General features: G+C 29.0%; 3 protein-coding genes across 4 annotated transcripts; all 3 read left to right on the top strand.

The window, feature by feature from the left end:
* The first annotated feature begins 351 nt into the window (after nucleotides 1-351).
* Nucleotides 352-3,057, top strand: LOC130442797 (uncharacterized). The gene is made up of 6 exons (XM_056777153.1): nucleotides 352-568; nucleotides 1,588-1,708; nucleotides 2,043-2,159; nucleotides 2,215-2,477; nucleotides 2,804-2,838; nucleotides 2,893-3,057. The coding sequence occupies exons 1-6, from the start codon at nucleotides 512-514 to the stop codon at nucleotides 3,032-3,034; spliced, it is 735 nt and encodes a 244-aa protein (XP_056633131.1). The 5' UTR covers nucleotides 352-511; the 3' UTR covers nucleotides 3,035-3,057.
* Nucleotides 3,058-3,515: 458 nt separating this feature from the next.
* On the top strand, nucleotides 3,516-8,302 carry LOC130442786 (mucin-2-like). Of its 2 annotated transcripts, none has more exons than XR_008909799.1 (6): nucleotides 3,516-3,774; nucleotides 3,862-4,103; nucleotides 4,165-4,340; nucleotides 4,403-4,535; nucleotides 4,587-5,411; nucleotides 5,474-5,504. XR_008909799.1 is itself a non-coding variant. In XM_056777141.1 (6 exons), exons 1-6 carry the CDS (start codon nucleotides 5,093-5,095, stop codon nucleotides 8,235-8,237), a joined length of 2,433 nt encoding a protein of 810 aa, XP_056633119.1. In that variant the 5' UTR covers nucleotides 4,869-5,092; the 3' UTR covers nucleotides 8,238-8,302. The 2 variants fall into 2 exon arrangements, 1 of the variants encoding a protein (XP_056633119.1); XM_056777141.1 differs by lacking the exons at nucleotides 3,516-3,774; nucleotides 3,862-4,103; nucleotides 4,165-4,340; nucleotides 4,403-4,535 and adding exons at nucleotides 5,657-7,554; nucleotides 7,745-7,876; nucleotides 8,145-8,302 and having other exon boundaries at nucleotides 4,869-5,161; nucleotides 5,294-5,411; nucleotides 5,474-5,596.
* A 137-nt stretch (nucleotides 8,303-8,439) lies between these two features.
* LOC130442791 (uncharacterized) lies at nucleotides 8,440-20,776 on the top strand. The gene is made up of 8 exons (XM_056777147.1): nucleotides 8,440-8,630; nucleotides 17,479-17,602; nucleotides 17,663-17,776; nucleotides 19,284-19,462; nucleotides 19,528-19,569; nucleotides 19,780-19,908; nucleotides 19,980-20,020; nucleotides 20,111-20,776. Exons 1-8 carry the CDS (start codon nucleotides 8,562-8,564, stop codon nucleotides 20,520-20,522), a joined length of 1,110 nt encoding a protein of 369 aa, XP_056633125.1. The 5' UTR covers nucleotides 8,440-8,561; the 3' UTR covers nucleotides 20,523-20,776.
* The last annotated feature ends 792 nt before the right edge of the window (nucleotides 20,777-21,568 follow it).

Raw genomic sequence — 21,568 nt, 5'->3', positions numbered from 1 at the left:
TCAGCGAGTGTTCTTAAATCAAAACGAAGTCTCTATCTCGAATAGAACCTGAGATATTGAGGATAGAACGTGTGTATGTGAAAAACTCCCATAAGTAATATGCAGGGGGAAATAACTTGAGAATGGTGAAAATTAGATGAAATCCGATGGTTGGTGGTTGATCTGTGCATCAATACCTTTTATTGAAAAAAAAAATAAGCAAATCGGTTGGGTAGAACGCCTGAACGGACTCGGAATGGAAATCATCAATTTTTTTAATATATAAGATTTCTAAAATTTTGAAAAACTCGTTTTAATCTAGATCTTATCTAAAATATGATTATAAATGATATTTATAAAGAAATCAAAGTAGTATTAGTCATCGTTAATCAAGTAATAGATAAATCATCGATAAAAAAATTACGATCTCTCTTATTGAATTTAAGTATAAAAGTAAAATAAACTTTTAGTTCGTTATTAATTATATAGACGAAAGTTTAAATTGTTTTTTTTTTTCGTTATTTTGTGTAAAATGGCGCTATCTACCACACAAAAAATATGCGCCAGATTAGCAGGTATACTAGGAACCGTAAGTACAATAATAAATTATTTGTATGTCAAATTAAAATAATTGATTATAGATTCGTCATAACCACGCCCGATATAAATTTTTCAAATTTAAATAATTTAGAAATAATATATACATATAAGAAAAATATTATTCAAGTAAACGAATTTACTATAGAATTATCAGTTTTTGGTTTTTGTCTATAGGGTTTCGCAAAAGTTACGTAATAAAAGCAGAAATACAGTCTCGGACTTGGATATTTTATTAGCACGACTATCGCGTATATCAAACTTTAATATCATTTGATAAGGTACAAAAATAAGGTGCAATAAGGTGCATGAGAAATTTCTTGAAAGGTCAAATGTATATCGGTATATTTGAAACTAGTAACGGCGCACACAAAATCGTAAATCTCAGGATCGGCTCGACTTGGGAATTTGAAATTTTTACAGCAGATACCTTATGTAATTAGGAATACGAGAAAAATACTCCGATTACTTCGAGGTCATGTTTTCACTTTGAAAAAAATTGACAAAGTTCAACATTTTTTGGAAATTTTTGGTTTTTGCCCTGAATTTTGATTATTATGTTGCTAAACCCAAAAGTTATTTACATATTTGGAAAGCTGACGGAATAACGGTTCTAAATCCATAATTCAAAATTTTTTTTAATTTTTATATCCTGCGGAATAATTGTCCAAACTCGGCTTTGCAAAGTTGTTATATTTCTTGATATTATGAGGCAAAATTTTGTTTATAAATATCATGTGAAACATGATTTCGATGTATTTTTTGCCGCGGAACATGATGGCGCTATCAGTTTTGCCATAGAACGTACCTAAAAAGCGCTAAATGTAAAAAAGTACATGTAAAAATTTCAAATTCCCAAGTCGAGCCGGTCCTGAGATTTACGATTTTGGCACAAATGATTCCCATTTTTCCCTATGTGCGGCGCTTCGAAACTATTTAGGAAACCCTATACGAAAATTTAAAAAATTGTAATAAATCTTTTATTTTTAATATAATAATGAACATTTTCAGTTGCAAGGATTAACATGGGCCAGTTTGTCGTTAACATCAATCATTATGTACTACGAAAATGATAACGACGGTACAAATACTACATATTCTTTAAATAACGGTTTATACGAATATTATTTAGGTAAGAATCTAAACGGAAAATACATCTTTAGCCATAATTTTTCTTGTATATATGTGTTAAATTTTTTACTATTTACTTATACTAAGGTTTCACGGAAGGTTTTATCGACGCGCCTGTCACGTCCGAAACCCGTCATACCTACTTATTACTTATTCTATGGTTTCACGGAATGTTTTATCGACGCGCCTGTCACGTCCGCAACCCGTTATACGTCTCGCATAGATAAAACAAATATTTTACGTATACGTACAAAATTTTCGTGAAAATCTACTTTAAAATTGTGATTATTTCACTTGTGAGCGATAATTTTTTATTTATCGTCTATATGTTTTAGATAAAGCTTCAAACGAACCTTGGAGAACAATTAGATCGAGCGATTTTATTATTCTCATGTGGATATACTTTTTTATGAGCGTCGCTTGGTCCACTATATCTATAGATTTATTTTTAGGTAATTGTAGTTGATTTAACGAAAATTTAAGGTGATTCATTGATTTCTATTACAGCTATTCAATATAATAAAACAAGATACACGTTTTTGAAAATAACGTGGGGAATACTTACGATTGCAATATCAGTTATCGATTTGGTATTAACTGCATTGCTGTTGAGGGACTATTTAAATTGTCAAAATAATAATGAATCGGAGTATGAAGAATTGATTTGCCATACTGTAATCGGTACCGTTATGTGTTTAGCCTCACGAGGTTTCGTCTTGTGGATTATGAACGCTACATTGGCCATATCAGAAATTGTATCTGGTATAAAAGTAAGAATATACCGTGTATACGAGGGTTGCTAATAAAGTTTTGAGATACGACAAAAAATAAAAACAAATATTTATAAATTGGATCAACCGCTAGTTCAGATGTAGAACCTCGGTGGATGACTCATTAATTCGATGTTTTCGATTGTCCACAAACGGAAAAAACGCGCGAAAATCTTTTTATTTGAAAGTACGTCCACAATTAAAAACGTCAAACTTTCTGACAGCAATGTCAAATTTGAAATATCAGTGTTGCCATATCTCAAAACTTAATTCTCAACACTCGTAATAAACGAAACGAATACGTTATTATTAATAAATATTTTTAGATTGTCAGTGGTAGACAAATTGTAAATGGACGTAGGTACGTTTGTAATAATCTGATTTATCTTTGTTATTGTTTTTAATTATTTTTTAGTGATATTACGATTCCCAGAGCTAAATTAGATAGGGGTCAAGATGGTGGTTCTTTGGATTTGAATACAAGATTTTCGTCGTTTCCTACTGGTAATCAAACGCCGCCGGTAAATTCGTTCAATCAACGAGAATACAGATATTAATAAATTATTTTTTTAATTGGTTATAGTTTTTTTTTACATCCTAAACGAAATTGATAGAAACAATCTGTACAGGAGATTCCTGATTAGGTTATTTTTTAGTTCATTTGTAATGGCAAATAAAACACTAAACTTTCTTCTTATGCACCTTTACTACATCATTAAACCATAAACCAATAAGTAGTGGACTGTATTTACTATTTAACTAAATTGTACATTGAAACTAAAACATTTATCCACTCTTGCTAATTGACATAAACCAAAATACAAAATATGTAAATATATTATACGATAGTAGCGCGCCAATATTCACACACACGCTACCAAGGCCAAAAAGCAAGTGTTACATTTCTTTTTCTATTTATCTTCCGGCCGACTAGACAAGCAAAAAAGGGTCTAACAATAAAAACCACAATACAGCTTGTTGCCACGGTAACAAAATTCAGTGTATGCGGCGAACAGATTAATAACATGAAAGAAATATACGAGGTGCGTTCACACACAATCCCTATGTACTTATTTATTGGAACCACTCGAGATAAACGTTCGATATAGATAAAATTTACCTTTTTACTGAATATTGCGAAATATTAATTCGAGATAAGCCATGTACGTGTTTCCATAACTTTATTAATAAATATTCGTTGATATATGGTAATAATCAAAGCGAATGCATAGTTTTAAAACATGAGTGTCTTAGACGAAAACTCCCCTTCAGTAACAGACGGATTATTTTCTTTCAAGTGAGTACTACAACTAATTTCTAGTTAAAAAAAAAATTATCGTGAAGACAACCTAATATTTAAATTAATCGAACGTTTAATTATAAGAAAAGAAATACGTATCGAATTGCCCGATGCACCAGCACCAGATTCAGACGTTTACAAAAAATATAGAAGAAGAGGTACGGCCATAATTTTCAATCACAAATATTTCATCAACGATTGTACAACAAGAGAAGGCACCGAAAAGGATAGGGACGCTCTAGAAAACGTTTTGAAGGAACTTATGTTCGACGTAACGGTGTACGAAGACCTAACTTGCGAAGAAGTTTCAGAAGTATTACATGTTGGTGAGTTAATAGTTTTATTCGTAGTTTTTGTTTATTATTGGAAATTTTATTTCGGTATTAGTGTCGAAAATGGATCATTCTGAATCTTCTTGTCTCGTAATATCGGTAATGTCCCACGGAGATAATGGAATACTTTACGCTAAAGATACTTATTACGAAACCGAAAAATTGTGGAAATATTTTTCGCCTTTATATTGTCCCAGTTTAGCCGCCAAACCAAAGTTGTTTTTTATTCAGGTAACACAACTAGTTTCTTTTTTTTTTTTTTTCGAATAGAATTATATGAATAATTGTTTAAGGCTTGTAGAGGTAACAAAACGGATCCCGGATTTGAAGTTACGTACGTACACGCCGATTCCGATAAAAAATCGACTGATTTGTATACGATTCCGGTTATGGCAGATATTTTAGTGATGTACGCCACTGTGGAAGGTAATTTTAAATCTTTCCCGCGATTAGAATTATTATTATGGGCGTTTTTAGGTTATTACGCTTGGCGGGATCCGTCTAAGGGAAGTTATTTCGTACAAAGTTTAGTTAACGAAATTAGAAAAGGATATAAAAACAACAAAGATTTGTTAACGATTTTGACCGGCGTTAATAGGGAAGTTGCCATCGGGTTTACTTCGGTTGAACCTAATTGGGAGGTTTTTAACAGGAAGAAAGAAATGTGTTGTATAGTATCAATGTTAACTAGGCTTTTTTATTTTAATTGATTTAATAAAATTTCCTTTCCTTTTTTCAAACCGTATAAATTTGATTTGATTTGTTTTTTATTTCGATAATAATTAATCTTTTATCTATACAATGGAATATTGAGATTAGCTCTACTCATCAATCAGAATCAAACATATTTATATTCATTTTAATCGTATAATATCAATCAAAACGATAAGTTTCGGATTATCTGTTTGAATATTAGAAATAAAACGTTTCGCTTTGGTACCGGTGCAACTGGTATAGATATTTATGTACATATATAAAAAATTATGAGTTTCAATCATATTCGTTTTAATACTATTAAAGTTTTCGTTCAAATCGGTTGCGTTGGAGGAATTGTACGTATAAATTTTTTTGTGATTTTGATAGAATATAGTGCATGGCAAGTAACTTGAAATGTATAATTATCTCGTTCTATTTATAATGAATGCAATTTCCTACTCCAACTTGTTTTGATTGAATTGTTGTAGATACAGAGTCTGTTATGGATCGGTTTGTCATTATCTTCAATTACTTTTTACTACGAAGACGCGAAAAATTGTACATCGGATACCGATTATATTTGTATCGTCTATAATATATTTATCAGTGAGTTATTGAACAAAATAACGAAGTAAATCGGACTAATTAATTATTTGTTTCCGTTTTAGATCCTAACGGTAACATTTACACCGATGAATTTTTCGTAAAACCCTATATCTTCCAGATCTTTTCGTGGATATATTTGGTATTGAGTTTATTTTGGTTTATATTTTCTCTTCGTACGTTATTTGGTAAAAGAACGCTACGTTAATCGATTTTATATTTTTAATTTACATATTTATATGTTTTAGTTGTCAACGGTAGTCGTCGTCGTAAAGGTATATCGTGTTCGATTAAATTTTGGACATGTGTAACTGTATTAGTAAGCATTACGGATGCGTTGTTATTAAGTGGAATTACTGTCGATTATCAAAACGCGCAAAATATCTTCAGTTACTCACCTACCACCTACCCTATCACTACAACTTTTGTACCCACTTCTTCTAGCGCAACCACGCCGACTACATCTATTTTTACTACCACAACAACTACTTCTGATGCAACGTCTACGATAAGTACTCTTTCGACCACATCAGTTTCAACAACTACAACTTCTGGAACGCAAAAAACGACATCGACTTCTAGTTCTACCACATCGACTACTCCTAGTTCTACGTCGACAACTATATCGACTTCTACCGTACCAACAACTTCGAAAACGTCAACAAAAACAACTACAGTTTCTACTACATCTCGAACAACACCGATAACTTCTAGTTCTACCACACGATCTACAACTCCGTCGAGTACTTCTAGTTCTACAACAACGACTACTCCTAGTTCTACGTCGACAACTATATCGACTTCTACCGTACCAACAACTTCGAAAACGTCAACAAAAACAACTACAGTTTCTACTACATCTAGAACAACACCGACAACTTCTAGTTCTACCACACGATCTACAACTCCGTCGAGTACTTCTAGTTCTACAACAACGACTACTCCTAGTTCTACGTCGACAACTATATCGACTTCTACCGTACCAACAACTTCGAAAACGTCAACAAAAACAACTACAGTTTCTACTACATCTAGAACAACACCGACAACTTCTAGTTCTACCACACGATCTACAACTCCGTCGAGTACTTCTAGTTCTACAACAAAGTCGACAACTGTCTCAACGCCTACTACATCAACAACTATTTCGAGTACATCTAGAACAACACCGACAACTTCTAGTTCTACCACACGATCTACAACTCCGTCGAGTACTTCTAGTTCTACAACAACGACTACTCCTAGTTCTACGTCAACTATATCGACTTCTACCGTACCAACAACTTCGAAAACGTCAACAAAAACAACTACAGTTTCTACTACATCTCGAACAACACCGATAACTTCTAGTTCTACCACACGATCTACAACTCCGTCGAGTACTTCTAGTTCTACAACAACGACTACTCCTAGTTCTACGTCGACAACTATATCGACTTCTACCGTACCAACAACTTCGAAAACGTCAACAAAAACAACTACAGTTTCTACTACATCTAGAACAACACCGACAACTTCTAGTTCTACCACACGATCTACAACTCCGTCGAGTACTTCTAGTTCTACAACAAAGTCGACAACTGTCTCAACGCCTACTACATCAACAACTATTTCGAGTACATCTAGAACAACACCGACAACTTCTAGTTCTACCACACGATCTACAACTCCGTCGAGTACTTCTAGTTCTACAACAAAGTCGACAACTGTCTCAACGCCTACTACATCAACAACTATTTCGAGTACATCTAGAACAACACCGACAACTTCTAGTTCTACCACACGATCTACAACTCCGTCGAGTACTTCTAGCTCTACAACAAAATCGACAACTGTCTCAACGTCTACTACATCAACAACTAATTCGAGTACATCTTCTAGAACTTCAACAAAGCCAACCACAGTTTCTACTACATCTCGAACAACACCGACTACTTCTAGCTCAACTGCACGATCTACAACATCTTCGAGTACTCTTAGTTCGACATCTTCAAAAACTACAACAACTAGTCAAGAAACTATAGATGTTACTACATCTCGAAGTCCCTTTTTGCAAATTCCAAAAAGTGTTCGTATTGATTCCTCTTTAAGGTCGGCAAGTTTTGATGTTGCAGCTTTGTTAAATGAAGAGGACGAGATTGTGCAGGTAATTGAATTTTTTTCTTCGAAAGATGTGTACAACGCACTTCATAATAATCCAAATCGTAGATATTTAAAGAAATATCTTTAGAAATTGATGTATATGTTTCCGGACCACTCGAAAATCGAGAAAGCAACATTCGCTTTCTTAACAAATATTTCTTGCGATTTTATTTTAAAGGAATATTACGTTTCAGCCTAATCTGGATGTTATAAATACTTCGATGTTAATTATGATGTCTTTGATTGCCAGAGGATACGTTTTATGGTTATTTAATTGCTTATTCGTCGTGGTGATGATAATTATTGTAAATAATTTACATAGGGTTGTAAGTATGATTAATGTTTGATGTTATAAAATGATTAAAATGATTTTGTCACTTTATTAGCGTAAAATGTTGATATTGCAATAGAATAGAATCGTTTAATCATTTGAAAAAGTTTTTTTTTTTTAATATAAGTACACTGAAATCGCCCGTGTTGTTTCTAATTAGAATTTGAGATTTCGTTACTTTCTATGGCATCTTTTTTTCACTTTCATCACCTCGGTATAACAAGAATCTGTGGTAAGTGTTGAAATATTATATTTTGTTTCAGGTGAGACCCGAGATTTTCCCTATAATTGATACGGTTGCGATGGATAATTCGGCAGCTTTTTGTAAAACTTTATCCTTTGTAAAAATCGAATGAAAATAATGAAATATTTTTCAAATCCCGTTTCGACTTTTATTTACGCAAATATTAATTATATTTCGCTGTTGTGGTATGTGTTAAATTTGAAAATTTAATTAAAACGATTAATTTTTATAGCTACTTCTAATTATCGAAGATCCTTATCACATGATAAAATTCAGATTGGGATGTTTGAACAATATCGTCTATGCAGCGTTTTATCATCGTTATCTACATATCACCCGCAATAAAATAATAATAATTCCGTACGAACAAAACGTTGTTGTTGGTACGTAATTTAATGTAAGTTTGACGACATGTTTGGTACCAACAATAAAAAAAATGAGTGCGAGTAATTTGCATTATTTTGCGGTAAAATGTTTAGCTTTGCCTGCTGCTATTATAGGGAGTGTAAGTATTAAAAATTATTTCTTATAATAGTTGAAGAATAGATCTTGTAGCTTTTCTTGTTGATTTCTTAAAATACTTTGATAATAAGCAGAATTTTTTGAGTTTTCTATAATATATTTGTAATATGAAACATTTTTTCTACTTAGTAAGCAGATTTTTTGAGTTTTCTAAAATATATTTGTAATATCAAATATTTTTTCTACTTAGCAAGCAGATTTTTTGAGTTTTCTATAATATATTTGTAATATTAAACATTTTTTCTACTTAGTAAGCAGATTTTTTGAGTTTTCTATAAATATATTTGTAATATCAAATATTTTTTCTACTTAGCAAGCAGATTTTTTGAGTTTTCTATAATATATTTGTAATATCAAACATTTTTTCTACTTAGTAAGCAGATGTTTTGAGTTTAATATATTTGTAATATCAAATATTTTTTCTACTTAGCAAGCAGATTTTTTGAGTTTTCTATAATATATTTGTAATATCAAACATTTTTTCTACTTAGTAAGCAGATTTTTTGAGTTTTCTATAATATATTTGTAATATCAAACATTTTTTCTACTTAGTAAGCAGATGTTTTGAGTTTTCTATAATATATTTGTAATATCAAACATTTTTTCTACTTAGCAAGCAGATTTTTTGAGTTTTCTATAATATATTTGTAATATTAAACATTTTTTCTACTTAGCAAGCAGATTTTTTGAGTTTTCTATAATATATTTGTAATATTAAACATTTTTTCTACTTAGCAAGCAGATGTTTTGAGTTTTCTATAATATATTTGTAATATCAAACATTTTTTCTACTTAGTAAGCAGATTTTTTGAGTTTTCTAAAATATATTTGTAATATCAAACATTTTTTCTACTTAGCAAGCAGATTTTTTGAGTTTTCTATAATATATTTGTAATATTAAACATTTTTTCTACTTAGTAAGCAGATTTTTTGAGTTTTCTATAATATATTTGTAATATCAAACATTTTTTCTACTTAGCAAGCAGATTTTTTGAGTTTTCTATAATATATTTGTGATATTAAACATTTTTTCTACTTAGCAAGCAGATTTTTTGAGTTTTCTATAATATATTTGTAATATTAAACATTTTTTCTACTTAGTAAGCAGATTTTTTGAGTTTTCTATAATATATTTGTAATATTAAACATTTTTTCTACTTAGTAAGCAGATTTTTTGAGTTTTCTAAAATATATTTGTAATATCAAATATTTTTTCTACTTAGCAAGCAGATTTTTTGAGTTTTCTATAATATATTTGTAATATTAAACATTTTTTCTACTTAGTAAGCAGATTTTTTGAGTTTTCTATAATATATTTGTAATATTAAACATTTTTTCTACTTAGTAAGCAGATGTTTTGAGTTTTCTATAATATATTTGTAATATCAAACATTTTTTCTACTTAGTAAGCAGATTTTTTGAGTTTTCTAAAATATATTTGTAATATCAAATATTTTTTCTACTTAGCAAGCAGATTTTTTGAGTTTTCTATAATATATTTGTAATATTAAACATTTTTTCTACTTAATAAGCAGATTTTTTGAGTTTTCTATAATATATTTGTAATATGAAACATTTTTTCTACTTGGTAAGCAGATTTTTTGAGTTTTCTATAATATATTTGTAATATCAAACATTTTTTCTATTTAGTAAGCAGATTGTTTGAGTTTTCTAAAATATATTTGTAATATCAAACATTTTTTCTACTTAGTAAGCAGATTTTTTGAGTTTTCTATAAATATATTTGTAATATCAAATATTTTTTCTACTTAGCAAGCAGATTTTTTGAGTTTTCTATAATATATTTGTAATATCAAACATTTTTTCTACTTAGTAAGCAGATTTTTTGAGTTTTCTATAATATATTTGTAATATCAAACATTTTTTCTACTTGGTAAGCAGATTTTTTGAGTTTTCTAAAATATATTTGTAATATCAAATATTTTTTCTACTTAGCAAGCAGATTTTTTGAGTTTTCTATAATATATTTGTAATATTAAACATTTTTTCTACTTAATAAGCAGATTTTTTGAGTTTTCTATAATATATTTGTAATATGAAACATTTTTTCTACTTGGTAAGCAGATTTTTTGAGTTTTCTATAATATATTTGTAATATCAAACATTTTTTCTATTTAGTAAGCAGATTGTTTGAGTTTTCTAAAATATATTTGTAATATCAAACATTTTTTCTACTTAGTAAGCAGATTTTTTGAGTTTTCTATAATATATTTGTAATATCAAACATTTTTTCTACTTAGCAAGCAGATTTTTTGAGTTTTCTATAATATATTTGTAATATCAAACATTTTTTCTACTTAGTAAGCAGATTTTTTGAGTTTTCTATAATATATTTGTAATATCAAACATTTTTTCTACTTGGTAAGCAGATTTTTTGAGTTTTCTAAAATATATTTGTAATATCAAACATTTTTTCTACTTAGCAAGCAGATTTTTTGAGTTTTCTAAAATATATTTGTAATATCAAACATTTTTTCTACTTGGTAAGCAGATTTTTTGAGTTTTCTGAAATATATTTGTAATATCAAATATTTTTTCTACTTAGCAAGCAGATTTTTTGAGTTTTCTATAATATATTTGTAATATTAAACATTTTTTCTACTTAGTAAGCAGATTTTTTGAGTTTTCTAAAATATATTTGTAATATCAAACATTTTTTCTACTTGGTAAGCAGATTTTTTGAGTTTTCTAAAATATATTTGTAATATCAAACATTTTTTCTACTTAGCAAGCAGATTTTTTGAGTTTTCTATAATATATTTGTAATATTAAACATTTTTTCTACTTAGTAAGCAGATGTTTTGAGTTTTCTATAATATATTTGTAATATGAAACATTTTTTCTACTTAGTAAGCAGATTTTTTGAGTTTTCTATAATATATTTGTAATATTAAACATTTTTTCTACTTAGTAAGCAGATGTTTTGAGTTTTCTATAATATATTTGTAATATCAAACATTTTTTCTACTTAGTAAGCAGATGTTTTGAGTTTTCTATAATATATTTGTAATATGAAACATTTTTTCTACTTAGTAAGCAGATGTTTTGAGTTTTCTATAATATATTTGTAATATGAAACATTTTTTCTACTTAGTAAGCAGATTTTTTGAGTTTTCTATAATATATTTGTAATATTAAACATTTTTTCTACTTAGTAAGCAGATGTTTTGAGTTTTCTATAATATATTTGTGATATTAAACATTTTTTCTACTTAGCAAGCAGATTTTTTGAGTTTTCTATAATATATTTGTAATATTAAACATTTTTTCTACTTAGTAAGCAGATTTTTTGAGTTTTCTATAATATATTTGTAATATTAAACATTTTTTCTACTTAGTAAGCAGATTTTTTGAGTTTTCTAAAATATATTTGTAATATCAAATATTTTTTCTACTTAGCAAGCAGATTTTTTGAGTTTTCTATAATATATTTGTAATATTAAACATTTTTTCTACTTAGTAAGCAGATTTTTTGAGTTTTCTATAATATATTTGTAATATTAAACATTTTTTCTACTTAGTAAGCAGATGTTTTGAGTTTTCTATAATATATTTGTAATATCAAACATTTTTTCTACTTAGTAAGCAGATTTTTTGAGTTTTCTAAAATATATTTGTAATATCAAATATTTTTTCTACTTAGCAAGCAGATTTTTTGAGTTTTCTATAATATATTTGTAATATTAAACATTTTTTCTACTTAATAAGCAGATTTTTTGAGTTTTCTATAATATATTTGTAATATGAAACATTTTTTCTACTTGGTAAGCAGATTTTTTGAGTTTTCTATAATATATTTGTAATATCAAACATTTTTTCTATTTAGTAAGCAGATTGTTTGAGTTTTCTAAAATATATTTGTAATATTAAACATTTTTTCTACTTAGTAAGCAGATTTTTTGAGTTTTCTAAAATATATTTGTAATATCAAATATTTTTTCTACTTAGCAAGCAGATTTTTTGAGTTTTCTATAATATATTTGTAATATTAAACATTTTTTCTACTTAGTAAGCAGATTTTTTGAGTTTTCTATAATATATTTGTAATATTAAACATTTTTTCTACTTAGTAAGCAGATGTTTTGAGTTTTCTATAATATATTTGTAATATCAAACATTTTTTCTACTTAGTAAGCAGATTTTTTGAGTTTTCTAAAATATATTTGTAATATCAAATATTTTTTCTACTTAGCAAGCAGATTTTTTGAGTTTTCTATAATATATTTGTAATATTAAACATTTTTTCTACTTAATAAGCAGATTTTTTGAGTTTTCTATAATATATTTGTAATATGAAACATTTTTTCTACTTGGTAAGCAGATTTTTTGAGTTTTCTATAATATATTTGTAATATCAAACATTTTTTCTATTTAGTAAGCAGATTGTTTGAGTTTTCTAAAATATATTTGTAATATCAAACATTTTTTCTACTTAGTAAGCAGATTTTTTGAGTTTTCTATAAATATATTTGTAATATCAAATATTTTTTCTACTTAGCAAGCAGATTTTTTGAGTTTTCTATAATATATTTGTAATATCAAACATTTTTTCTACTTAGTAAGCAGATTTTTTGAGTTTTCTATAATATATTTGTAATATCAAACATTTTTTCTACTTGGTAAGCAGATTTTTTGAGTTTTCTAAAATATATTTGTAATATCAAATATTTTTTCTACTTAGCAAGCAGATTTTTTGAGTTTTCTATAATATATTTGTAATATTAAACATTTTTTCTACTTAATAAGCAGATTTTTTGAGTTTTCTATAATATATTTGTAATATGAAACATTTTTTCTACTTGGTAAGCAGATTTTTTGAGTTTTCTATAATATATTTGTAATATCAAACATTTTTTCTATTTAGTAAGCAGATTGTTTGAGTTTTCTATAATATATTTGTAATATCAAACATTTTTTCTACTTAGCAAGCAGATTTTTTGAGTTTTCTATAATATATTTGTAATATCAAACATTTTTTCTACTTAGTAAGCAGATTTTTTGAGTTTTCTATAATATATTTGTAATATCAAACATTTTTTCTACTTGGTAAGCAGATTTTTTGAGTTTTCTAAAATATATTTGTAATATCAAACATTTTTTCTACTTAGCAAGCAGATTTTTTGAGTTTTCTAAAATATATTTGTAATATCAAACATTTTTTCTACTTGGTAAGCAGATTTTTTGAGTTTTCTGAAATATATTTGTAATATCAAATATTTTTTCTACTTAGCAAGCAGATTTTTTGAGTTTTCTATAATATATTTGTAATATTAAACATTTTTTCTACTTAGTAAGCAGATTTTTTGAGTTTTCTAAAATATATTTGTAATATCAAACATTTTTTCTACTTGGTAAGCAGATTTTTTGAGTTTTCTAAAATATATTTGTAATATCAAACATTTTTTCTACTTAGCAAGCAGATTTTTTGAGTTTTCTATAATATATTTGTAATATTAAACATTTTTTCTACTTAGTAAGCAGATGTTTTGAGTTTTCTATAATATATTTGTAATATGAAACATTTTTTCTACTTAGTAAGCAGATTTTTTGAGTTTTCTATAATATATTTGTAATATTAAACATTTTTTCTACTTAGTAAGCAGATGTTTTGAGTTTTCTATAATATATTTGTAATATCAAACATTTTTTCTACTTAGTAAGCAGATGTTTTGAGTTTTCTATAATATATTTGTAATATGAAACATTTTTTCTACTTAGTAAGCAGATGTTTTGAGTTTTCTATAATATATTTGTAATATGAAACATTTTTTCTACTTAGTAAGCAGATTTTTTGAGTTTTCTATAATATATTTGTAATATTAAACATTTTTTCTACTTAGTAAGCAGATGTTTTGAGTTTTCTATAATATATTTGTAATATGAAACATTTTTTCTACTTAGTAAGCAGATTTTTTGAGTTTTCTATAATATATTTGTAATATTAAACATTTTTTCTACTTAGTAAGCAGATGTTTTGAGTTTTCTATAATATATTTGTAATATCAAACATTTTTTCTACTTAGTAAGCAGATTTTTTGAGTTTTCTAAAATATATTTGTAATATCAAACATTTTGTCTACTTAGCAAGCAGATTTTTTGAGTTTTCTATAATATATTTGTAATATCAAACATTTTTTCTACTTAGCAAGCAGATTTTTTGAGTTTTCTAAAATATATTTGTAATATTAAACATTTTTTCTACTTGGTAAGCAGATTTTTTGAGTTTTCTAAAATATATTTGTAATATCAAACATTTTTTCTACTTGGTAAGCAGATTTTTTGAGTTTTCTAAAATATATTTGTAATATCAAACATTTTTTCTACTTAGCAAGCAGATTTTTTGAGTTTTCTAAAATATATTTGTAATATCAAACATTTTTTCTACTTGGTAAGCAGATTTTTTGAGTTTTCTAAAATATATTTGTAATATCAAATATTTTTTCTACTTAGCAAGCAGATTTTTTGAGTTTTCTATAATATATTTGTAATATTAAACATTTTGTCTACTTAGCAAGCAGATTTTTTGAGTTTTCTAAAATATATTTGTAATATCAAATATTTTTTCTACTTAGCAAGCAGATTTTTTGAGTTTTCTATAATATATTTGTAATATTAAACATTTTGTCTACTTAGCAAGCAGATTTTTTGAGTTTTCTAAAATATATTTGTAATATCAAACATTTTTTCTTCTCTGAAAACATATATCTCTAGTTGTTTCTTTATATTATTTACGCGGAACCAATTATTTACTTATTACGTACGTATACACATCAATAAATCTTGATATACCCTATATTTAATATCTATGACCAAATCTCTAAAATTAGTTTATTGATCACCATTAAAACGGCGATTTCCACTTATTATTTTTATTATCTTTATTAGTAATATATTATTTATTCATTTCTTAGTCATGATTCTAATTTTTGGCGGCTGAATTGCTTCCTTTTTCCGAAAATAACAAAAGTGCTAAAAGGAAAACGTTTCTGACAACATTGATCATTACAGAGCAACGTTTGAGATTCAATAATTATAAGCAACATTTTAATTTTCACTTAAACAGAAAAAAATACGAGAGTGTCGTATATCACTATCATCATTTCTCAAATTAATCGAGATCTTATCAACATTGAACGTACAAAAACAGGATTAAAAGGATACAAAAGGATATTACGAAATTATAATCTGATCATTCAGGCGACTAGAATTTATTGTCAGAATCTAAAGCTGTTTTTAAATACCTCAAAAATATTTGATTTGAACGCATCACTTCAGGTGTAGAATTTATTTTTAAAAATCATCGGGTGCCAAACAAGGACTGTACGGTGGATGATTCATCAATTCGATGTTTTGACTGTTCGAAAACCTCATTTAGACCGGGCGCTGGATGGAGTCGAGTTCTGGATGTTGCCAGGAGCCGCATTGGTCAATTTTTTGCACCCTTAGACTTCTAGTAAATGGACCGAACACATACTTTGATATAACGATTGTTTTAGTGAGAATATCCAATTGATTTTTATGATTTTAGATACTTACATCTAGTCAAATACAATCAATATGTAATTTTTTACAAGAGCAAGCCATTGTTTGACAATTGGATGCACCGAAGTGGTTGTTTGGTAATTTGTCGTGGGTACAAATTACCATTATTTCTTGCACACCTTAAGAAGGTGTAATCAATTGGATGCAGTTGAGTTTGGTCAGCATTTATCCATACATATGTTTGTGCCGAAGCTCTTAATAGATGTAAATGTAGACCGATATTTTGGGAGTTCGTCAGCTATTGAGTTGGTTTTTTTTTTTGAAAAAAGATAGGTGCAAATGTTTTCCAACTCTTTTAGCTGTTCGACACTCCGGTATGGATTTCTCAAATGTTTTAGAGCTTCTTGTACAAAATCCAACGATGCAGCCTTTTTCCGAGCCAAATCTGCTAGTCGAATTGCAACCACTCTTCTTCTTCTTCTTACGTTAGGACTAGGTCCTGTATTTTCATATAGGTGGTCGTCCAGGAGGTCGAGTTGTGTCTGGTTTCTTTTCCTTTCCAATTTTTGCTAACCGTTCGTTTGACATTCTTTCACCAAACTTAGAGAATTGATTTCATAACGCGATTTTCTACAATTGCATCTTCTATTTCGGTGAGTTCAACTGGTGGCTCGGCCAAGAATGACACTTCAAAAGAGCGAGATGTTAATTGATGTTTCAATTCATCAAACAGCTTTTCAATTGCATCTATAAGTATGTCATGTGGTATTTTAATTGAAGGTCTGCCTGCCGGCTGCCTGAAACATTTGCTTCTGTAGAGGAGGTGGAAGTAGAGGCATTCTCCTGCTTTAGTAATGCTAATTCCCGACGCCTTATCTTCTCTCCACTAATACAAGCTCGATGCCAGGAACAATTGTGTGCAATACTTTCTATTTTCTTACTAATCTCTGCTTTTGGAGTACTAATAAACGTCTGTGGTTTTGGATTCTTCACTAAATCGCCCGTTTTATCACAAAACAAACCGTCTTGGGCTCCATCCAGCGCCTGGATTGTTTGAATTGATTTGTGCCAGCTCGCATTGTCGTAATGGAGAGTGATTAGTCTTTTGCGATTGGTTTCCCTGATTTTTCCAAACACTTCTGGCAAACAAATTGACGATGCAATTTTCGAAAAAGTGTTTGTACAATTCCCATTTCTATATGAAGTTATAACTGGTTGCTTTTGGATATATATTTATTAAATTCCTTTGGAGTACGTTCTCCATTAAAAACGTCAAACTTTATGTTGGTAAAGTTAGATTTGTAAAGTAACTATTGACATTTTTTCAGCTACAAGCGGCAGTTTGGCTTGTTTTGTCTCTAATCTCGATTCTCTATTACAACAACCAAATTGAACCGAATGAAACTTCATCGAATACCAGTTACGGATACGTCATTTACCTTTTATATTTACGTAAGTACATTACATTTTATTTATTCATAATGATATTGAAATGTTTAAATCGAATTTCAGAATCTAATAGCACGACGGATTATCTAATAAATCCGGAATCCTTCGACGTAGTCATGTATTTTTATATGGTATTAAGTTTCGTTTGGTTAATAATATCGGCAGATTTATTTTGGGGTGAGTCAAGTTGGAATTCTTTGAACTGTTCTCAAAATTCCACTTCCTGACGCGGTTTTCGACAACCAAGTTACCGTACATAAGTCAAACAACATTTATTTGGGCATAATTCGCAGCCATTGTAGGTAAATAACTGGGTATGGTGCTTATCTTAACATGTGGATCCAGGTTGAACAACAAGAGCAGCAACCAAACCAGACCAGTCACGTCATTAGTACCTATTGTCATTTTCTTTGTCTGAGCTTATTTGGTCTTCATCCTCGCTGCTTTCTGTTTTCCTTAACCATTTTTTTCTTCTTTTAATCTCGAGGCGCTGGGCTCAATATCTCTAAAATGTTACTGCGCGAAGTACTGGCAACAGGTTCGGTTTCATTTGCAACATGCAACGAATGAATTTTCGTTTCGAGTTTTCAACAATTGGGTCTGATGGCAGTCACTTCGAAACCTTTTACTGCCTTGTCCATCGAAGCTACTCTCAAATAAGCTTTGTTAAGTATTGAAGCCGAAACATCACTCATTACGATAAGCTGTCTTCAATGGACCGTAGAAAGTGACATCCAGCGGCTGCAATTGATAAGTCTTCAGTGACAAGTGACTAGCATGATTGCCAAGAATTAGTAGAGTGGGGTTTTCAGCTGTTGCAGTAATATATTTGGCCATTTCTCAAAAAGTTCTTCGGTGATCCACCCAGACTTTGAACACTCCAATAGGCCCTCCAATCTTGTGACTTGGTTTGATTATTTGGCGTGGATATATAAACATGGGTGGGATGGATGAAGTTCCCGACGCATTCATTGCTTAATTCCTTTAGGCGCATAAATTTTTCCAGGTGTTTGAACAGTTTTAATACCTGTTTCATCAACGTTGAATATTCCTTTTGCTGGATAAGCATTCTTCTCTGTCATTTCTTCTAAATTGCGAATTTCCAACGCTCTATGTCAACTCATAAGCCAATTTGCTTAGCTGTTGCTGCTAGATTCCAAAAAACGTTTTAGCCAACTTAATAATATGGCCAGCTAACTCCTTTGCATCTTCTTGCAGCTTCTAAAGCGGCTTGCACTTGAAGTGGATCCCTTTCTTCTTTTTGGTGCACTTTCAGTTATCTCTAAAAGAAAAAATAAGTACCTATAATATGCAATTGACAATACCGCGCCCTGAGCCCTAACCTAACCTAACCTAAAACTCATATCTACTTTAAATAACTCCAAATTACGCTACAACATACATTACAGCATAATTTAGACTTTTAGTCATAGCTTTTATTGTAGTTAAAACTATTAAAACACTTACTGAGCCTCGGTTGGGATTAACGTCTCGAGAAACGGCTAAAACATGTTTTCGGTTGGCATGTTTTCAACTTATCGAATATTCACGTGGTGTCACCACATGCTGCACACGTCCATAATTTTGGACAAACCCTCCCCTATCTCTGAAGACGATAACTTGGTTATCAAAACGCGCGTCAGGAAGTGGAATTGAATTATTTGTTAATTCGACGATGTTTTAGTAATTCAACGGAAAAAACGAGATAAAGTTTCAACGCTATTGGTATGGTGGTCAGCAATTACTATCCTCATAACCATCTTGGATGTCATAATGATGAGTTTATTGGCCGCGGATCTCCATCAGAACCAAACAGTCGCAACTGATGAAAGTACATCGACAACCGAAAGTCCTAGTACAACGGTAAGGACTAAAAGGAAAAATCTTTACATTGAAATAGATTTTATCTTTTTTATTTTCTCTTTCAGGAAAGTATATCCGAAATTGAAACAACATATTTATCAAATATCGTAAGTATTATCAGTTTATTTTACATTAATTTATTAATCCCCGCACTAATTACATTAGTTTAGTTTATATATAGATTTTTAACTATTCTCTGTATATTTCAATTTTGGTAAGTGTTTGGTAAAATGATTAAAATATAAATAAATAATAAAATAAAAAAAGTTTCTCATATATCAGTTTAATATTTGACTGAAAAATTTGATGGTTTCCAGGATACGCAAACAGTGAGTGCAGCAATTACGATAGTCATGTCACTAGCAGCTAGAGGATATGTTCTTTTGATATTAAATGTCACATTTGCCGTTCTTTTAGCAATATCAGTTTATAAAAACCAACAGAAAGTAAGTTTACTAATAATAAAACAACTAAATTTTGTACAACCCTGGTATTAATGAATTTTTTTTCCATCTAGAATACTCCAACCGTTCATAGACCTATAATCAACGCTTATGGGTAAGTTTGGAAATTATTTCTATCAAATATAGCAAAAAAATTTATTTCGATCGATGATTTTTTTCAAATTATATAGTATATGATTTTCAGAGCCAGACCAAAGACACTTTACGATCAAGTAGAAATAGACAAATCGTTTCAAAATGAAGGTTTCCAATCGGACGAATATACGTTCGCTTTAAAGTCCTATCAAAACAACGAAAACGGAAAAAATCCTTTAAGCAATAGTAATAGGAGTAGTTTAGCTTACTCGCAGTCGCCCGCGCCGTATTCTTTCGAGACTGTGGAGCCTCTGAAATTACCTTCAATTCAAACAGGTCGATTGGCGAAAATTGGAAAAGCCGGCGGAAGAAAGTCTCCCCCTCGTCGAGTACCGTCGCCTACCGTTCCTACGACTTCCAACGGGTCGCCGCATATACCAGAACCTGATTACACACCTCCTCAATCACCCAAGTTTAAACCAAAATCTGTATTAAGACCTAAGAGTAATTATGAATTGTAATAACTAAATATATGTATGACTTTTATTATTACTAATTATTTAAAAAAATTGTTGATATATTAGTTAATTAAATCTGTTGCTTTTTATTGTTCTACGTTCTTTTATATATTTCGAAATATAATTGTTGATCATCCTGTATATATAGTAATGCTCCATTCTATATAGTACACAAGTATCATTGCAATTACTCATCTATGTAGCTAATATAATTTCACACTGTATTATTCATGTTAGATTGTTCAAAAATTTGTTTATAAAATTTAAATATCTTTTTTTTGGAGAGGTTGTTGAGAAAATTAAGAATCTTTTTCAAGTAACCCATAGGCATAGTTAAAATTTTTTTATTAAAAACTTTTAACATTCACTGTTCAATTATTTCATTTCTTGGAAATCAATAATGGTTAAGTAGTTAATGGTTAGTACCAAGGATTCAATATCTTTATAGGATATTGTTGTTATTTTAGGACAGTTCTGTAGATATTTTTACCCACATCATTTTCATTGTTGATTAAAAATATACATTACTAATTCAAAGAAGAAAAAAATTTGATAATTTTTCAAGTCTTTTCGCCCACATTCCATTACCTCAATGAACGAATATGTTTATCCACTTTATTCACTCAAAATTTTATTTGTTTTTGAGGTCGAAGACCATTGATTATTCTTTTAGTAACTAATTGCCCTTTTTTTAATAGCTTATATTACTTATAATCTGTGTTATTATTAAATTATCACCACAGACAGATATCAATATCTTCGACATGTTTCTACATTCTTTATTATCTATCTATCTGATATGATAATCAAGGTATCAAAAAAGTATAAATTGCTTTACTGGTTGCATAACTATAGGAAAATAGGTATGTAACCAGTATAACTTCGAGCATATTAAATGATATATATGCAACTAACATAACAATGGAGGGTATCGTTGGTTGCATACCGACTAGGGTAAGAACGCACAGTAGTAAATTTTTATTATTACTAATTATTTAAAAAAATTGTTGATATATTAGTTAATTAAATCTGTTGCTTTTTATTGTTCT

Source organism: Diorhabda sublineata, chromosome 4 (genome assembly GCF_026230105.1).
Source record: "Diorhabda sublineata isolate icDioSubl1.1 chromosome 4, icDioSubl1.1, whole genome shotgun sequence".
NCBI lineage: Eukaryota > Metazoa > Arthropoda > Insecta > Coleoptera > Chrysomelidae > Diorhabda > Diorhabda sublineata.
The sequence above is the reverse complement of the archived record's forward strand: the minus strand, read 5'-3'. Positions and strand labels throughout refer to the sequence as shown.